This window comes from Mobula birostris, chromosome 7 (genome assembly GCF_030028105.1).
Source record: "Mobula birostris isolate sMobBir1 chromosome 7, sMobBir1.hap1, whole genome shotgun sequence".
NCBI lineage: Eukaryota > Metazoa > Chordata > Chondrichthyes > Myliobatiformes > Myliobatidae > Mobula > Mobula birostris.
The window spans coordinates 153,009,071-153,029,026 of NC_092376.1; the positions used below are offsets into that span (position 1 = coordinate 153,009,071).

At 39.4% G+C, this 19,956-nt stretch overlaps 1 protein-coding gene across 9 annotated transcripts in view; it reads right to left on the bottom strand.

Annotated features, from left to right (window-relative positions):
* LOC140200510 (rap guanine nucleotide exchange factor 6-like) overlaps positions 1-19,956 on the bottom strand; it is a 397,383-nt gene that overhangs the window by 122,716 nt on the left and 254,711 nt on the right. For 8 of the 9 annotated variants that reach the window (XM_072263945.1, XM_072263944.1, XM_072263950.1 and 5 more), the window contains exon 7: positions 14,095-14,226. The exons of the other annotated variant lie outside the window; for it this stretch is intronic. In XM_072263945.1, the coding sequence (XP_072120046.1) occupies positions 14,095-14,226 (132 nt within the window). The remainder of the gene's footprint in view (positions 1-14,094; positions 14,227-19,956) is intronic. 9 annotated transcript variants of the gene reach the window in all.

Sequence of the window (19,956 nt, forward strand, 5' to 3'; positions counted from 1 at the left end):
TAATCTGCATGGGTAGTCTACAACCCAATGGTATTAACCACAAATTGTTACCATTTTCAGTAAAGTTTACTATTTGTGTTTTTCTCCACACCACCCCTCTCTCCTTCCAATCAACCTCCAGTCTGCCCATTTTGTTCCCATAACTCCCTACCCCCTCCAATCCCCAACACTCATTTTCATCACCCTCCCCTCATGGTTCCATGCACCTACTCCCCCATACTTTTCAACATGGTTTTCACACTCAATATGGTCCCATCTGCAGTTCAATGCTCTCTTAATGGTTTCCACATTACTTTCCTTATTAGATTCCAAAACACTTATTATTCTCCAGCAGCCATCTCTACCTTCACCCTTACCTTCCCTCACCTGGTTCCATCTGCTACTTTCCTCCATCTGCTTGGATCTATCCTCTCCTGGCTCAGTGTGCCAACCCCACTCCTCTCACTACTGGCTCCATCAGTGACAAAAATCACTACTTTTTAAACACAAATACATGCAATTGACACTATTTAAAACTGCTGGCTCTCATCATGGTGTAGTTCACGTGACTGATGCTAGTTAGAAACAGTTCAACAACAGTCTCTTGTCCCAGTTAAGTAGCAGAATGTCCCAAATAAACAAAGGCAATTTTTACAATTAGTTTTTTTTCTTGAAGAGTTGTCCCAAATTAACAGCTGCCCTGATTAAGTGATGGACCAATAAACCAGAATTCAATGGACTTCCTAAATATATTGCTAATGCAAGATCTTTTAAATTTATACATGTTAGAAACATAGAAAACCCACAGCACAATACAGGCCCTTCGGCCCACAAAGCTGTGCCCAATATGTCCTGACCTTAGAAATTACTCAGGGTTACCTACAGCCCTCTATTCTTCTAAGCTCCATGTACCTATCCAGGAGTCTCTTAAAAGATCCTATCGTACCTGCCTCCACCACCGTCACCAGCAGCCCATTCCATGCACTCACCACTCTCTGCAAAAAAAAAACTTACCCCAATAGCTCCTCTGTATCTACTTTCAAGCACCTTAAAACTATGCCCTCTTGTGCTAGCCATTTCAGCCCTGAGAAAAAAGCCTCATACTATCCACACGATCAAAGCCTCTCATCATCTTATACACCTCTATCAGGTCACCTCTCATCCTCCGTCACTCCAAGGAAAAAAGGCCGAGTTCACTCAACCTATTCTCTTAAAATGTGCTACCCAATCCAGGCAACATCCTTGTAAATCTCCTCTGCGCCCTTTCTATGGTTTCCACATCCTTCCTGTAGTGAGGTGACCAGAACTGAGCACAGTACTCCAAGTGGGGTCTGACCAGGGTCCTATATACCTGCAACATTACCTCTCAGCTCCTAAACTCAATCCCACGATTGATGAAGGACAATGCACCGTATGCCTTCTTAACCACAGAGTCAACCTGCACAGCAGCTTTGAGTGTCCTATGGACTCAGACGCCAAGACCCCTCTGATCCTCCACACTGTCAAGAGTCTTACCATTAATACTATATTCTGCCATCATATTTGACCTACCAAAATGAACACTTCACAGTATTCAAGGACATTTACAACCTCTCACTGATATGGGCAGAAGTTCCCACTTGCTTCAAAAAGGCAACAACTATACCAGTGCCAAAGAAGAATAATGTGGGCTGCCTTAATGACTATCGCCCGGTAGCACTCACATCGGCAGTGATGAAATGCTTTGAGAGGTTGGCTATGACTAGACTGAACTCCTGCCTCAGCAAGGACCTGGACCCATTGCAATTTGCCTATTGCCACAATAGGTCAATGGCAGATGCAATCTCAATGGCTTTCCACACAGCTTTAGACCACCTGGACAACACAAACACCTACGTCAGGATGCTGTTCATCAACTATAGCTCAGCATTTAATACCATCATTCCCACAATCCTGATAAAGGAGTTGCAGAACCTGAGCCTCTGTACCTCTCTCTGTAATTGGATCCTCGATTTCCTAACCGGAAAACCAGTCTGTGCGGATTGGTGATAACATATGATGACCAACACTGGTGCACCTCAGGGGTGTGTGCTTAGCCCTCTGCTCTACTCTGTGTATACACATGACCATGTGGCTAGGCACAGCTCAAATACCATCTACAAATTTGCTGATGATACAATCATTGTTAGTAGAATCTCAAGTGGTGATGAGAGGGCATACAGGAGTGAGATTTGCCAACTAGTTGAGTGGTGCCACAGCAACAACCTGTCACTCAACATCAGTAAGACGAAAGAGCTGATTGTGGACTTCAGGAAGGGTAAGACGAAGGTACACGTACCAATCCTCATTGAGGGATCAGAAGTGGAGAGAGTGAGCAGTTTCAAGTTCCTGGGTGTCAAGATATCTGAGAATCTAACCTGGTCCCAACATATTGATATAGTTATAAAGAAGGCAAGAAAGCGGCTATACTTTATTAGGAGCTTGAAGAGATTTGGCATGTCAACAAACACACTCAAAAACTTCTGGAGTGGTACCTTGGAGAGAGCATTCTGACAGGCTGCATCACTATCTGGTATGGAGCGGCTACTGCACAGGACTGAAAGAAGCTGCAGAAAGTTGTAAATCTAGTCACCTCCACCTTGGGCAGTAGCTTACAACTTCTACCTCTCTGCCATCTGATTCCTGAATGGACATTGAAGGCTTTGGACACTACCTCACTCTTTTTTAATATACAGTATTTCTGTTTTTGCACATTTTAGAAGATCTATTCAATATACCTAATTGATTTACTTGTTTATTATGTATTATTTTACTTTATTTTTTTTCTCTCTCTGCTAGATTATGTATTGCATTGAACTGCTGCTGCTAAGTTAACAAATTTCATGTCATATGCCAGTGATAATAAACCTGATTCTGATTATCTGGGTTGAACTCCATCTGCCACTTCTCAGCCCAGTTTTGCATCCTATCAATGTCCTGCTGTAACCTCTGACAGCGTTCCACACTATCCACAACACCCCGAACCTTTGTGTCATCAGCAAATTTATTATCCCATCCCTCCACTTCCTCATCCGAGTCATTTATAAAAATCACGAAGAGTTGGGGTCCCAGAACAGATCCCTGAAGCACACCACTGGTCACCTATCTCCATGCAAAATATGACCCATCTACATCCACGCTTTGCCTTCGGTGGGCAAGCCAGTTCTGGATACACAAAGCAATGTCCCCTTGGATCCAATGCCTCCTTACTTTCTCAATAAGCCTTGCATGGGATACCTTATCAAATGCCTTGCTGAAATCCATATATACTACATCTACTGCTCTACCTTCATCACTGTGTTCAGTCACCTCCTCAAAAAATTCAATCAGGCTTGTAAGGCACGGCCTGCCTTTGATAAAGTCATGCTGACTATTCCTAATCATATTATGCCTCTCCAAATGTTCATAAATCCTGCCTCTCAGGATCTTCTCCATCAACTTACCAACCACTGAAGTAAGAGACAGTGCTCTATAATTTTCTGGGCTATCTCTACTCCCTTTCTTGAATGAGGGAACAACATCCGCAACCCTCCAATCCTCCGAAACCTTATATAAGAGGAATACTCTATCATTAATTAAAAGCTTTGGCTCAATACTAAAAACAGGCGCAAATATTATCATTTAGAAAGCAAGACTAAATGACTCTTTAAAAGTGACAGGGGAATTCAATAAACAATCACAATTATCAGCAGCATTAATCATGTAAAGAGGATTACATACAGGAAATACAAGCTTATGCAGGTTATATGAATCTAGAAATAGATTTATTCCCAACTTCATTCCACCCCACCCAAAAATATAGGAAACTACTTTAGATATGCTGAATTTTCATTTAGGGTCTTGACCTGAAACACCAACTTCCACCTTCTGTCTCTGCAGATACTGTTTTTACAAGCATCTGCAGAGATCTGCAGGTCTTCAAGCAGCCTGTTTATCTCTTTCAATTCCAGCACTGTCTGAATAAATACTCTCCTGTTTATTTAAATATTATAAGCCAACTGGGTAATGGCTACTACTGGAAGATGTATTTTAATTTTTTTCTCAGCAGGGCATGAAGATGCTTTTTTTCCCGCTTAACCTTTAGGAGAGGCATACAGCTGAGATGAGAGGAATCTGATCTCATTGCTACCAATCAAAGCAACAGGAAGCTTATCCAGCCATCCATAATTAGAAACTTCAGGAAGAGTAGTGTGGAACATTGACGTTTACATGACAATTCACAGAAGAAACAATTTTTAGGATATCTTAGTGAAAACAAATTAACTAGTTAAAATTTATATTTAATCTTAACTATTTCTTGTCCTAAAGATTATACTCAAGATATGTTAGTGAAAGTAACATTATTGATATATTTTACTTCTTTTTCCCCCAAGGAATTTTACTGAACATATTAACAAGTTTTAATCGTGATCATTGTGTTAAAGATTGAGTGAATGTGGAATGCCCTAGGTCAAGTTTCCAGGAATGCTAAACTCATATCAGACTCAATAAGGATTTTGACATCATTTCCTTTGATTTTTAAAGCACTGAATATAAACAATGTAGCTTGAAGGTGGGGTGCTCGTTTGCAAGGAAATTAAACTACTAGTTAGTTTAAGATCAAGTAAATGAAAACATTACTCTAGTTTCAAAGATTCTCCTAAGTCACTGAAATCCAAAAGATAAAATCCAGTATCACTAGTTAATTAATAATATTCAAACGTCAGGAAGAAACAAAGAGATAAGTAGAAGCCTTTCACTATTACATCTCCGGTGATACAAAGAGAACATGAAAAACATGTGGAGTGTCCAGTACGCTAATAAAAATGTTATTAAGTATTTTATGCTTATAAAACCAGCAACCAGTGTATTTTTATCACCACTGAGTATTTTGTGTGACAGTATCATCCTTCAGCATTTGTTTATGCAGTATAACATCAATTTAATTGGAATCAATACCCTAACTTGATTAATTGTATGAACAATACTTCTTCCTGTCTGAAGTTGCTTCATCATTTTATCTTTCACACCTCCATGTTAGAAAGCTAACAGCCTAATCTATCCATGTTTCATTTGGAATGAAAAAGGATTACAACTTATTGCAACATAAATAAGGATTTTCGACTGTCATTTCTCCTGAGACCAAGCTTCAACCGACATAATTTAGAACACAGTCTAACAGATGATGATAATTGTGAACTGGAAATTGACAAGTATCCCAATCTGCAAAATACAATCTGGTCCATTGGCAAAACTCTTCTCAGTATTTCCCTGCAGGTAGCAATATCAAATGGCCACTTCATGCACATTTAAAAATCTCTTTACTTTAGGTATAGAAGAAACTCTGAATCTTTTAAATTAATACAAATCAAAAGCCTTTGTGTAAGTGTGATGTTAGTGTGATGTCATTAGAACATAATGCTAAAGGTTGCAGTGGTATTTTAGATTCCTTAAGCCAGCAATAGATTACTTCATCGAATATCAACATGACATTTCAAATTAAGCATCTTTAAGCATTAGTCAAAGGAATCTGTAGTCATAATGCCACATCAAAAATCAATGATTTTTAAAATTAAGTTGATGTCCTCATTTATCCAAGGTAATATAAAATTCAGTTTACCTAACATTAATATGTGCTCACTTAGTATATTTTTTTTTGTGTGCCATAATTTGCCAGCGCCTCGGCGACCACTTTTTCAAGTGGTTGTCTTGGAGGAAGGATTCTGTGAGTGGTCCCCTATGTCCTTCTCACAGCGCAGTCTTTTCTTTTACGAGGCCGAGTTGCGAGCTCGACACTCAACCCATCATAGATGGAAAGCGTGCCTGGGAGCGGCCCAACTGGGTTTGAACTTGGGAACCTTCGCTCCGGAGTCTGGCGCTGATGTCACTGTGCCACCAGTCGGCATTAGTATATTATGCTCCTCTCAAATTAAATTGGTGACCAAAAGGTTTCATTAAGGAATACATTCTAAGAATGCAGTCAGTTTTGTTAGTTCAACTTAAATACCCGTACTTAGCATTCTTAAGTGGAGATAACAAAATCCTCTAAGCCTGAGTCTGACTCTAAGGCAACTAAGCCAGTAATACTGTGACAGAATAAATTGGCACAGAAGCTGCACAATGAGCATTGCAAGTGTCAAATGGCAAGAAATGCTTTCATGCACCAATTTAGGCTGAAGAATTAGGAACCTCGAACTGTGCTTACTGGAAGAATCCAAAACAAAATGAGCTCCTGGCAACCCAAACAGTGGATTCTCTTAAGATATTACAACATCTTGCAAAAGAAATGAAAGGAAAAAGCAACATTACTCTGACATAGAACTCTTCTGTTACTCGGGCTGAATTGGACATTTACTCCTGGGCTAACTATGATAGACTTGAGTGCACCCAACACCAGGTAACTTAAGTTTTCTAAAAATCAGAACCAACTATGAGCAAACTTCAAACTGGCTGCAAAATTCAGCTGCATATCATTTGCTGTTTGGGTACTACAAATGCCACATTGGTTCAGATATGGCATTGCACAAGTGTACAGTTGCAATGCAAGTTACAAAGCTAACATATTGATAACGACACTAGTATCACCCACTGTAGGTATTGAGAAAGGACTAGAATCCATGTGCAATGTAGGTGTGACAGCAACAATAGCAACTTATCGCTGAACAAGTTAACCAACTCCCCAATCACAAACAAGAGAAATCTGCAGATGCTGGAAATCAGTGCAACACACACAAAATATCAGAGGAACTCAGCAGACCAGGCAGCTTCTATGGAGAAGAGTACAGTCGACGCTTTGGACCGAGACTTGCTGAAGGGTCTCAGCCAGAAACATCAACTGTACTCTTTTCCATAAATGCTGCCTGCCCTGCTGAGTTCCTCCAGCATTTTGTGTGTGTTGCAACCAACTCCCCAAGTTCACCTTACACCACAGAACATTTATTTATTAGCAGAAAATTAGCTATTCCCCAACAGTCATTATGGAGATTAGGTACTAATAAATTTCAACCAGTAATTATTTGTTATCCCATGTTTGATGCTTCCTGGCAACATTGAAGGTGCTAGAATTTGCAGGAAACCAGGACCTGAAAGATTGTCTTTTATACCTGCTATATTAATCTGAAGCCCATTCACTACAACATTATTCTTTTTTAAGTGCCATACGGCACATACATTCATCCAACTAGATTTTTCCTCAACACTAATAAATTTGCTGAACAGACGTGATAAATGCAAATATCCCCAAAACAGTAACAGTACTTTCATTGCATTGTAGATATCTGTGCGATTTGTATTTGAATATTAAAAACCATCTGCAACTAAATGACATGATTCCAGTTCATAATTCAGGCATATATGGAGCATATCAGGAGAGAGTGCAGCCATAAGAATCTGTAGAACTGGTATTCAGTATGTTCAAGCATCAGCTCCACGCCAAAGCCCCACTGAATGAGGCTAGTAGAAGGTCTTCAGATTTGAGGCAGTCTGCTGTGTGTTGCATAACTTCACCATAAGATGCTTTGGCAAATCTATTCCAGGTGAAGCCACTGAACAAACATAGGTTGAGGGAAAGGTGGCAAATAGAGTTCAACCCAGATAAGTGTGAGGTGGTTCATTTTGGTAGGTCAAATATGATGGCAGAATATAATATTAATGATAAGACACTTGGCAGTGTGGAGGATCTGAGGTCTTGGGGTCTGAGTCCATAAGACACTCAAAGCTGCTGTGCAGGTTGACTCTCTGTTTAAGAAGGCATACGGTGCATTAGCCTTCATCAATCATGGGACTGAGTTTAGGAGTCAAGAGGTAATATTGCAGCTAGATAGGACCCTGGTCAGACCCCACTTGGAGTACTGTGCTCAGTTCCGGTCACCTCACTACAGGAAGGATGTGGAAACCACAGAAAGGGCGCAGAGGAGATTTACAAAGATGTTGCCTGAATTGGGAAGCCTGTCTTAAGAGAATAGGTTGAGTGAACTGGGCCTTTTTTCCTTGGAGCGAAGGAGGATGAGAGGTGACCTAATAAGAGGTATATAAGATGATGAGAGGTATTGATCGTGTGGATAATCAGAGGCTTTTTTCCCAGGGCTGAAATCGCTTGCCTGAGAGGGCACAGCTTTAAGATGTTTGGAAGCAGGTATAGAGGAGATGTCAGGGGTAAGTTTTTTTTAAAAAACACAGAGAGTGGTGAGGGCATGGAATAGGCTGCCGGCGACAGTGATAGAGGTGGATATGATAGGGTCTTTTAAGAGACTCCTGGGCAGGTACATGGAGCTCAGAAAAACAGAGGGCTAAGGGTAACCCTGGATAATTTCTAAGGTAAGGACATGTTCGGCACAGCTTTGTAGGCTGAAGGGCCTGTATTGTGTTGTAGGTTTTCTATGTTTCTACAACGTAATTGTTTATTTATCATAAGTTTTTATCTTTCCTTTCTTCAGGTGCCTTCCATCACATCATTTGATTAGCCAAAATGCTATAGTACAACCTAATACAAATTAAACATTCCAAGTGAAATACTGGAATTCAAAGAATGCCAAATGTGAATTAATCAATCTCATCTATCTTATTAATGCCTTTCTTATACATGACTTTCTTCACCTCAATACTCCTTTCCAGTTCTACTCCATTGGCTAATAGAAAGATGCTGACTCTCAGTTACCTTACTCTGATGTTACACTCGGACAGAGAGAAGGATGTGCACAAAGTTTAAGGTGATGTACCTGTCATTGTTGAAGAGGTGACAGGATGTGCGAAACTAAGACGTGGTTATCACAGGAAGAGTTAAATAAATGAGAATATGATGGAGTTTATCAATGTTAACCAAGAGTTCAGTTGGAATTTCTTGAAGTGTGATGGAATTATAGTGCAACAACAGCTTCTGTGATTACCAATACAGTTGAAGGGATCCAGCATTTCAGGGAGTACTTATGATTCTAACTACCCATGCACCCCACTTATGAATTTCCTGCAAGATGTCCTTTCCACTTCGGCAGAAATTCATCACTGGTGAATATGTACTAAACACATAGTGTAGCAGCATTCCACTTTCATGTTTGCATTCCACTTCCAAAAATATTAATTCCACTATCACTCCAAAGGTGCAGATGGTAGCGGTGCTGTCATAAATCTCCAGTGGCTTGGACTTAATCCTGATCTCCAGTGCTGCTTAGAGTCTACATGTTCTCCCTGTGACAACATGGGCTTCTTCCAGCTGCTCCCGTTTCCTCCCACATCGTGAAGCCATATGCACTGGGAGGTTAATCAGTCATTGTAAATTGCACCCAGTTTTTAGCAAGTGGTGGAATTTGGATTTGGGTTGCTAGGGATTCATTAGAATGGGGAGAAAATAAAATGGGATTGGTGTACAATTTGTGCAAATGGTCATTTGATGGAGAGTGTGCTCTTGGTAGGCTGTTGGCCCATTTCTGTGTTGTGTAACTCTATAACTCTCATTGAACAGATTTCAGGAGTGACCACTCATACAAACACAACAAAAGCCGAATTTCTATGCCTTCCGTTCCACCAAGACCTCAAAGCAGCACTGAAAACCATGGTAATGGTTCTCTCTCAACTAACACAAACATGTCTTTTGTTACATTGCAATCACCTCCTTAATGACATCTACCACTAGAAATAGCCACAGTCATTCTTGCAAGAGATACAGGCTGGTTTTAAGAAGCGGTACTTACGAAACTAAATTCCCTAGTGAGGGGATAAAGGAAGCAACAGCATGGTTAACAGTAGCTGGATGCTAAAATTTTATGAACAGGCAAAATAAATTGGCTGCATTGTCTGCACTGTTTGCTACTGAACTCCCTGCCACCACATATGAATCTCCTTCTTCTTCTTGTTTTACGGCGGTTGGTAGCCAGCTTGATGGAGCATTATGGCACATATGAACCTTATCACACAGTCTCATTATGTATGAAGCACTGGCAGTGTCATAATGCTTACTTTTTAACTTGTATATCATCATCATCATCATCATCATCAGGTGCCATGCCCAGTCTGAGCTTTGAATGCCATGGCCCACACACTCCTGTTTCAGGTCAAGTGGATCAATTCATTGGTATTCATTTCCAATTCTCTGGCTGCTGTGTCCATCATCATTTGTCTTTGTCTTCCTCTTGCTTTCTTCCCTTCAATCTTTCCCTTAATTACCGTGCTTTTTCACTTCCCTTTCCTAATCACATGTCCAATGAAGTTACGTTGTCTTTTTATGATCTCATACATTATTTCTCCTTTTGTTTGCTCTGTTCATGACACCCTCATTAGATATTCATTTCATCCTTGATATTCTTTACACCCTCCTCAAAAACCACATCTCTGCTGCTACAATTCATTTCCTCATGTTACTAGATATTGTCCAACATTCTGAGCCATATAACATAACTGGATAAACGTAACATTTCAGTACTCTGAGGCGGGTTGTCATGCATAGTTTAGCATTGGTCAGTACACTCTTCATTCTTGTAAAGGTGTCTTTTGCCATCCCTATTCTTCTTTTGATGTCCAAGTCACACCAGCCATCTGATGTCACCCAGCTTCCTAAGTAGCAAAATTTCTTTACTTGTTTTATGTCTTCCCCATTTATTCTCAGCCTGCAGATAGGATTCTCCTTCTTTTTGGATATCACCATACCTTTTGTCTTTTTGCAACTGATAGATAGACCCATTTTTGCACTTTCTTCAACAATTATATCAATTAAGTTTTGTAGTTCTTCCTCCGTACTTGCAATTAACACAGTGTCATCCGCATGTCTGAAATTAGTGATGCTTTCACCGCCAACTTTGATTCCCAAGATGTCTCTTATTTTTTGTAATATTGTTTCACTGCACACATTAAATAAATCAGGGGAGAAAACGCACCCTTGTCTAACACCTCTCTTGATTTTCGTAAACTGACTCACTTCTCCATCTATTCTTACAGCGGCAGTTTGTTCCCAGTACAGATTTCTGATTAGGCGGAGGTCTTTCGAATCTAGATCTAGAGTTTCCTGTAATATTTCAAATAACTTATTGTGCTTCACTTTATCAAATGCTTTTGTGTAGTTGATAAAACAAACAAATATTTTTGCACTTGAATAGCTCGTTCTGATAGTACCCTTAACCAATATTGTGTTTCTTGTACCTTTGTCTTTCACAAAATCACATTGTTCTTTGCTTATTTCAGCTTGTATCTTACCTTTAGCTCTTGTCATCAAAATTCTTAGAAGTATCTTGGTGATATGACTCATTAAACTTATGGTCCTATGTAATTCACATTCTATTGCTCCAGCTTTCTTAGGAAGAGTGATAAATACTGTATACGCTCTTTATATTTTTGTTGATAATATTTTTGGTAATATTACTTTGTGTTATGTATTTTCGCATATATTGTGCACCTTGGTCTGGAGGAACGTTGATTCATTTGGCAGTAAAGATGTACAGGTATACAGTTGAATGACAATAAAATGAACATGAACTTGAAATTGATGAGGTCAAACAGGTGTGTACTAATTAAGCATAGAATTTCTACATCACTTTTGAATATTAGCTGATTCAGCTCCTTTTATTTCTTGGTTTTTCACCTTAGATAGGGCTGAGGAGGCTAACAGGAGTGAGATCAATCAGCTGATTGAGTTGTATCATAACGATAACACCACATTCAACGACAGCAGGACCAAGGAACTAACTGTAGGACTGAGGAAGGGGTGGTCAGGAGAACACACATTAGCCCTCATTAAGGGATCAATGGAGCAGCTTCATGCTCCTGGGTATCAACATCAGAGAGGATCTATCCTGGGCCCAACACAATGATGCAATCAAGAAAAAAAAAGTTTTACTTCATTAGGAGATTTGTTATGTCACCAAAGACTCTTGCAAATTTCTTCAGATATATGATGGAGAGCATTGTGACTGGTTGACCACAGCCTGTAGGAAGCCTCCAATACACAGGATCACAAAAGATTTCAGAGAGTTATCGACTCAGCCAGCAGCATCACAGGCACAACCTTCCCCAGTGACAGCATCTTGAAGAAGCTGTGCCTCAAGAAGGTGGCATCCATCATTAAGGACCCTCATCATCAGGTACATGCACTTCTCTCATTAATGCCAGTTTTAGGCCATTCAGCCCATCAAGTTTGTTACATCATTCCAGTATGGCTGTTTTATAATCCCACTCAACTCCATTCTCCTGCCTTCTCCCCATAACCTTTGACACCCTGACTAAAAAGAACTTAACCACCTCTGTCTTAAATATACTCATCGACAGCCTCCAAAGCTATCTGTGGCAACTAATTCCAAGATTTACCACCCTCTAGCTAAGAAATTCCTCCTCATATCTGTTCTAAATGGATGTCCCTTTATTCTGAGGCTGTGTCCTCTGGTCCCAAACTATAGGAAACTGCTCTTCACATCTACTCTATCTAGTCTTTCAAAATGCGATAGGTTTCAATGAGATCCCCCTCGTCCTTCTGAAGTCCAGTGAGCACAGGCCCAGAGCCATCAAATGTTTTTCATACATTAACCCTTTTATTCCTGGAATCATTCTTGTGAACCTCCTCTGGACCCTCCACAATGCTAGCACATCTGTTCTTAGATAAGGGGCCTAAAACCGCTCAATACTCCAAGTGCAGTTTGACCAATGCCTTACAAAGCCTCAGCATTACATCCTTGCTCTTACATTCTAGTCCTCTCAAAATGAATGTTAGCATGAATTTGCCTTCTTTACCACAAATTCAACCTCCAAATTAACCATTCAGGAATTCTGCACGAGGATTCCCAAGTCCCTTTGCACCTCTATTTTTTTTAATTTTGTCCCCACTTAGAAAACAGTCTATGCCTTTATTACAATCTGAATACCTTCAGAAAGAAGGTACAGGAGCCTCAAGACCCAAACTCAACAATCCAGGAAGATTTTCCCCTCCATTAACAGATTTCTTAATTGTCCATGAACATTACTTGGTTATTCCTTTATTGGCACTTTTTTTTTGCAATTTATAAATTTTATGTCTTGCAACATACTGCTGCTGCAAAACAACATATTTCATGTCATAGGTCAGTGATAATAAACCTGATTCTTAATGCTTGTTCAGTTCTGACTTCAGTCAATCAATATCAGCATATCGTTGTACAAGATTTCCCAGAAAAGCGTGGTTGTTCATTTTATATTAGTATCTAGTTGAGTAATCAACATATATGACAAAGTACAGGAAACCGCATGTGCATTATTCCTCCAAAATTTTTTCTGAGAGTTAACAACTTTCATGTTGTTTTGGTGATTCTTAATTTCCTCCAGCTGAACACTAGATACAAAAACAATCTCCCTCAATGCCTGTCAGAATCCTTGATCTCAAGCCAGTTCCCATCTCTCACTCTGGGATTATCAGAAGGTTGTAATCTGGACACCCAACAAAACTTTCTAGTGAGCCTTAAACTTCACTTTTTCTATCAACAAAGACTCCTCACCCACTATTCCATCATTAATTTCTTTAAATATATCATAAATTCATTCACATTCAGCTGGCATTCTTTGGCTTCCAACTTTCATTCTGCTTGAAATACTAACTTGACCGAACTCTGCAACATAAATACTGCCCCATTTAAATCCTAGTCAACCATCACCCCTTCCTCATTATTCTAACTGGCTTCCTGTCTTTTAAGCTACATTTAAATCCTATCTTCCCTTTATTAAATCCCTCAAGCCAGTTCTGATTAAATTTTTGAGCTATTCTCCAAACCAGCATTTATCTCTGTAAACAATTTTTGTGTCTCTGGATTCTTACGCATCACCACCAATTTCTCCCTCAACCTTCACACTGCACCTCAACTGAATGACCTGTTTCTTTGCAGTATGAATCTATAACTCTGAACCTCCAGACATTCTCTATAGAAGAAATCAATCTAAACATTTCTGCCTAATTATACCTTTCTACCTTTTTCCTTTTAAGCCCTAATCATCAAATTGGATTTTAGTCAACCCTTTTAAAGTATCTTTTTCAGACTTATTAACTATTTTCGGAAATCTGCGAAGTACCTAAATCACAAAAGTATTTTACAATGCAAAATTTTGCTTTGTTGTATGCTAGCATAAATAATTACTGAAAAATAATGATATTGTTTTTCCTCATTGCAACTTTACCTGATAGATATCTGATAGGCTGCTGCTCCCAGAGTCACTGGCAATACTGCACCCAGACTGGCTGGAAGGGACAAGTGTCACTTGTGGATGTGGATTATCTGTGAGGTGCATCTTGGAAAGATCTGCAGGAAGCTGTAAAAATTATCAGGAGGAAGGGAGAAAAAAATCATTAATTTAATAAAATAAACTAAAACATAAATTAAAGAGCATTAGAAAAGCTTGCTGACCTTTAATAATCGTCTTTTAAATGATTTCAGGTTTTGTAGGGGTGAATGATTTTAGTAAAAAAACTAATTAGCTAATAGATCAGTGTTGATGTGTGCCCTTATGTTGATGCATGGAATGGATTCTGCTGGATGCGTAGGTACAAAATTCCGTTAATATTATTGAAACGAAAGTTCGCATTCCAATACAAATAGGTTTAAGGAAATTTTAGGCATTTAACCATCACAAATCAGAATCAACATATTTACTACCATGACCTCAACGAAGCAGCATATTTTTTAAGATCATTGGAACCTCAGCCTTGCAAGTTTGACCATATAAACTACAGACACTTCATGCTTCCAAAACTCCAACTATTTTTTGCTTGATTGTATTTGTTCTGCTATGTATTTTAACTATTAAAAATATCTTGGGTGAAGATGGTGGGTGGTGGTGGTATTGATAGGAAAGGAACTAGATATGGCAATTCCTTTATGGATTTAGAAATTAAGTCACTAAAGAGAACCAACCTCTTTCCACAATGAAAATGTTACCACATCCAGTTACTGTTGCTAGAAAGTTGCAAACTGGATAATAAATATAAAGTAGAAGAAACAGAGATGGAAATATAGAGTGAAAATGGAAGAAGGATGTTGCAGATCAGCAAGCTGAGAAACTAAATGGGGAGCAAAAACATGAAAGGATTGGCAAATAATTTTTATATGCACATAGCAATAGGGAACAGCAAACACTGGGTTTCAACTACATGATTTGTGTAATTATGTTACTTCAAAATTTCCAATTTATGTGAATTAAAAATTTAAATATTTACCTCCTTTCTCATGAATAACATACATTTTAATAATTAACAGTAACTGTCATGGAAGCACTTTACTGAATTAGATTAGCTGCATACGCTGAGCTGGGAACAAATTCACACAAACATTCCATATTCCAGAGGGGCTGAAGCTATGTCTCTTCATTTTTTTTTCTCTCTGGTTCAGATGCTCATACCTAAGTTCTGCATTTCTGAAACAGGTATGTACTTTAAACTTTGAGATGTGACACCGAAATGACAGATCACAACTTCCAACTTCCTCCAGTTCAATAGGGCTCTCTAGCTATCGTATATAGATCAGTTATCAGGGGCCAAAAGAATGGACTTCATTTGCTCACATAGTCTCCATTATATATCCAGTTTAGATTTTCATAAACCTGAACTTTCAACTAAATTTAATTTGCACAATAAATGAAAGGCCAGATCATGTACATACACATGGAGCCACTGAATATGCATGTGTGACACAAACACATGGCAAGTTCTTTTAAATTTGATACTAATAATATACACAACGCATCAATAAGGAATTCTGGTCTAACTTTACAAAATGAGAAGAGCCCACACATATTTTAAACAAAATAAACTAAAATTAAGAAAATAGTTATAAAATTTGGAGGAAAAGAGGTAAGTTGATGAAAGAAGAGACTGGCAGTAATAAAGGCTGGACTCACTTTACAGCAATTTCTTTCCTGCAGGTCCCAAACACTGCCATCCTGTCATTCTCCTCTCTAGTAATAAGCATTGTAAATAAGCTATTTTATGTATATAATTGGACAGTTTTCCTTCTAGCATATAGGCATAGAATTCTGTATGTAAGTCACCTCCTGTATCTTAAGTGAACTTGCCCAGTTGGGTACACAGACCGGGGAAATACTTAACATGATACATGAACTGTGCTTAGTTCACTGTTCTAATGCAGGGCTCGGCAAGAAGTTAAGTCAGTACCTTCAGATCTCATCTTTGATTTTCAATCCTAATCACTATTCAACAACCCAATGGAGTTTTCAAGGAAGGATATGATTGGACTCAAGTGACATGTGCCTGTAGGAGAATGACCAGCCAGTGTTCACCAGTTTTTGCACTAAATGGCAGACAATACACACAATAGACACAAGACAATACAAATGCTTATTAGCAGTCAGCAAAAAAAAGACAAACAAGTGGAAAATTAAGTAGTAAAATTGAAGGAAATGGCTGAAACAAAATAAGTATGATGAAGAGTGTTGTGCAATTTCTTATCTTTTGTCCAACAGAAACACCAAATCTGAAATGCTGAATGCAGAGCACCTTGGTATGTTTTATGTGCACTGTTTAGGAAGAGCCTATACAGCCTGTCTAGCAGCCAACTTACCTACTTCCAGAGCTAAAAATAAATTTCATACACTAAAATTTCATTATCAGTTTCACTGCATAAAATGTTGGCTGTCATACCAAGACAATGCCTTAATGCCACAATAGTATCACTTCCCTTTGTCAGCTACTCACTATTGAAATGAGAAATACCTTTTGCAACACTGCTTGACAGATAATGCGATACAAAGCCCATTTTGAGACATAAACACTGTCACTTGGAAAATCAGAGCTGAGTAATCATCGTGGATCAGTGAACAGAACCGTCCCTCGCCTTGCCTCCAGTCTTGACACCCTGGCCTTTTCAATTTGGCCTGACGCTTAAATCGTCCTTGTTCCAAAGGTTTTTCTAATATTCAACGTTTCATCCCAATTTCAATAAGGCACAAACTGTTTACTTCTTTCCCTACTAAACTGGTGCAAGAACAACAACCTGAGCCTGAACATGGACAAAAGAGATGATTATGGAACTCAGGAAGGCACAGATTGATCACTCTCCATTGGATATCAATGGCTCTGCCACAGAAAGAGTGAAGAGCACACAGTTCCTTGGTCTGCACATAACAGTTGACCTAACCCGGACCCACAATACCTTCTCACTAGACTATAAGGCACAGCAGCGACTACACTTCCTAAGGAGACTGAGGCATCCAAGGTTCCCTACTCCCACTTTAACAACTTTGTACAGAAGAATTATCAAGAGTGCCCTTTCTGGCTGCATCACCGTATGGTACAGAAGCTGCAAGGCATCAGACTGCAAGACCCTACAGAGGATAGTAAAGTTGCTGAGAGGATCATCGGGGTCTCCCTCCCCACTATTTGTGACATTTACCAGGAGCATTGCAGACAAAGGGCCAAAAGCACTGTTGAGGATCCCTACCACCCATCCCACAATCTCCATGACTCATTACCATCAGCAAGGAGGTGCAAAAGCATCAGGACTAGGACCGTCAGAGTGGGCAACAGCTTCTTCCTTCAAGCTTTGAGACTAATGTATACCATGCCACCAGGTATCGGTACTGGACAGCCAGCATTTTACTGGACAGTTTACTGTTTACCTGTGCTGCTCTTTACTACATGCATGGAATTATAGTTAATTATTTTTTATAGAATAATACTTATGGTTTATGTGCTGTGTGTGATATATGTTGTGTGGATAAGCAGTGGTCAGGAGGTACATTGTTTCATTTCGTTGTATATGTGTACAGTCAGAAGAGAATAAACCTGAACTTGAAGTGGGGCCCTTTGTATTCCTTGTAATTTGGCAGAGTTCTCTCTTTGACGCCATCTACTGCCTTCCTCCCCTTCGTTATATCTGCACAGTGGGCAAGATACTTCCTTCATGAAAGACAGATTACAAAGCATATATGTTGATGAAGAATTAAGTCCTCTCTCCAGAATACTGGAGATCACTTCCTAAGCTACCCAGATAGCAGAACTTTATCTTGAGGGCCGCAATAAGAATATTTTAAACTTTCAATATGACCCTATGGCTATCAAAAATTTCCCTGTCCACAGGTTAGCAGTATAAAAGCAGCTACAAATGGAAAGAATCAGGAGCTTCCTGGATGCATGATGTTATCATTAGAAGCTTTATTGGAGGTCATAAAACAATACATTACCTTCAGGAAATAATTACCTTAGTGTTCATGATCTTCTGGATCATGAGGAGGCTGAAGCACTCTAAATGCTATGATTACCTTTACCATTGAGAAACATGCAAACCTGTCTGCTTACAACAAATGTTGATGTCCAGGGACAATAAATTCCTCTCCCCTTGAGTAGAGAATATTAATGACCCTCTCTATATACCAGTGAACAAAATTAGAAATCATCAACTGCTGTTGATTCAAAGACAAAGTAATTCAGTCACAAGTAATTTCGTTCACCAGCAACTTTCATGTGTGTTGCCTAATTCAGTCAGTAACTATGTCACAAGGCTGAAAAATTCTATGTGCAGATTCATGGCTTAAAGGTGATCTCTGTCATTAGGTGATTTTGATAATTTTAGTCTTCAGATTCTCAGACAATTTAACATAAGACCCTGGCTCCCAGAAGACTGTTATCCGAGCCATTCTGGCCCTGCTCTTGCAGTGTTCCCAGCCAACAGGCCTTGTTCTTTGTCCTTTTCCTCTTATTCTTGATCTTATTTGAGGCCTGCTAGAAAAATTAATGCTCCTATAACAAATAAAAGCTAGCCGATCACCCTGAATGCAGACTGGGTGATCTCTTTATAAAACACTTGCACTGAGTCCACAGTGACATCCCTAAGCCTCGTGTTGCCTGCCAACTTAATTCCCCTCTTTATAATTAGATGCATTTTGCACATCAGGAGCTTCTTTTGTCACCGTTCTGTTCTGATGAAGAGTCCCTGACCTGAAATGCTGATTCCATTTCTCTTCCCACATATGCAACCTAACCTGCTGAGTATTTCCAGCATTTTCTCATTTTGTTTCAAAGTTACCCAAACTTGGTCCACGATATTCAGCTATGCTTCAGCACTCTCTTCTTAGACAATTCCCAAGAAATCTGCAAGCACATGACTACTTCTTTAAAATAGCACACATTCAGGATTTCACCCCGCTGTGAAAATCCACACTAGGTTAATTACTCACTTAGGAGAAAGTGCCAAATGGGCATTGCATTTACATCAACCATATGTGTCCTCTTGTGCTTCCTGAAAGGTACATCTGGTGCATGTAAATAATTTTTAAAATTATGCTAAGCACTTATGAAATCCCAATCACATTTTATGATGGAATTGAGCTGTATAACCGATGTATAACATTCCAAACATTTTGCATTGAGCTTATGCTCATAACCTTTATGCTCTCTAATGCCTCACCTATTCCAAACATAATGACAAGCACATCCTTTCCCCTGGCAAATTTATCTCTGATACTGCATTTTCACAGTTTCCTCTTCAGCCAGTACACTGCTGTCCCTTTCTAAATCTGCCTCAGTGTACCTTTCCTCCTTTTGTAATTTCTATCTTGAAAGCATTTTTCCAGCCTCTAGTTTGCAGGGCAATTTTGGACACCTTTTTGCAAGAGAAGACTTGCTTTAAACAGTACTTTTCACTTCTATAATGTCCTAAAACACTTCAAAATCCAATAAAAATGTAGATGAAATCTGTTCTGCCACTTACCAACATCTGAATTTTGTCCCACTATCACCAAACACTCACTCCCCCAAATGATTCCATGATAGCTGCAAGAGTCTTGCTTCTAGTAATCAGGTTGATAGATAGATAGATAGATAAACTTTGCTTAATATTCAAGTTTTGACTTTTGATGGTTGGAGGGAAGGGTGTTGTTGCCGAGGGGGAGAGTGGAGGGGGAGAGTGGAGGGGGAAAGTGAAGGGGGAAAGTGAAGGGGCAAGGGCAGGGAATGTGCTACCCAAGTACGAACTCTGGAGATCAGCAGCAATTCTCGGTGACTGCAAATTCTCCGCTGTTTCGCAGCTG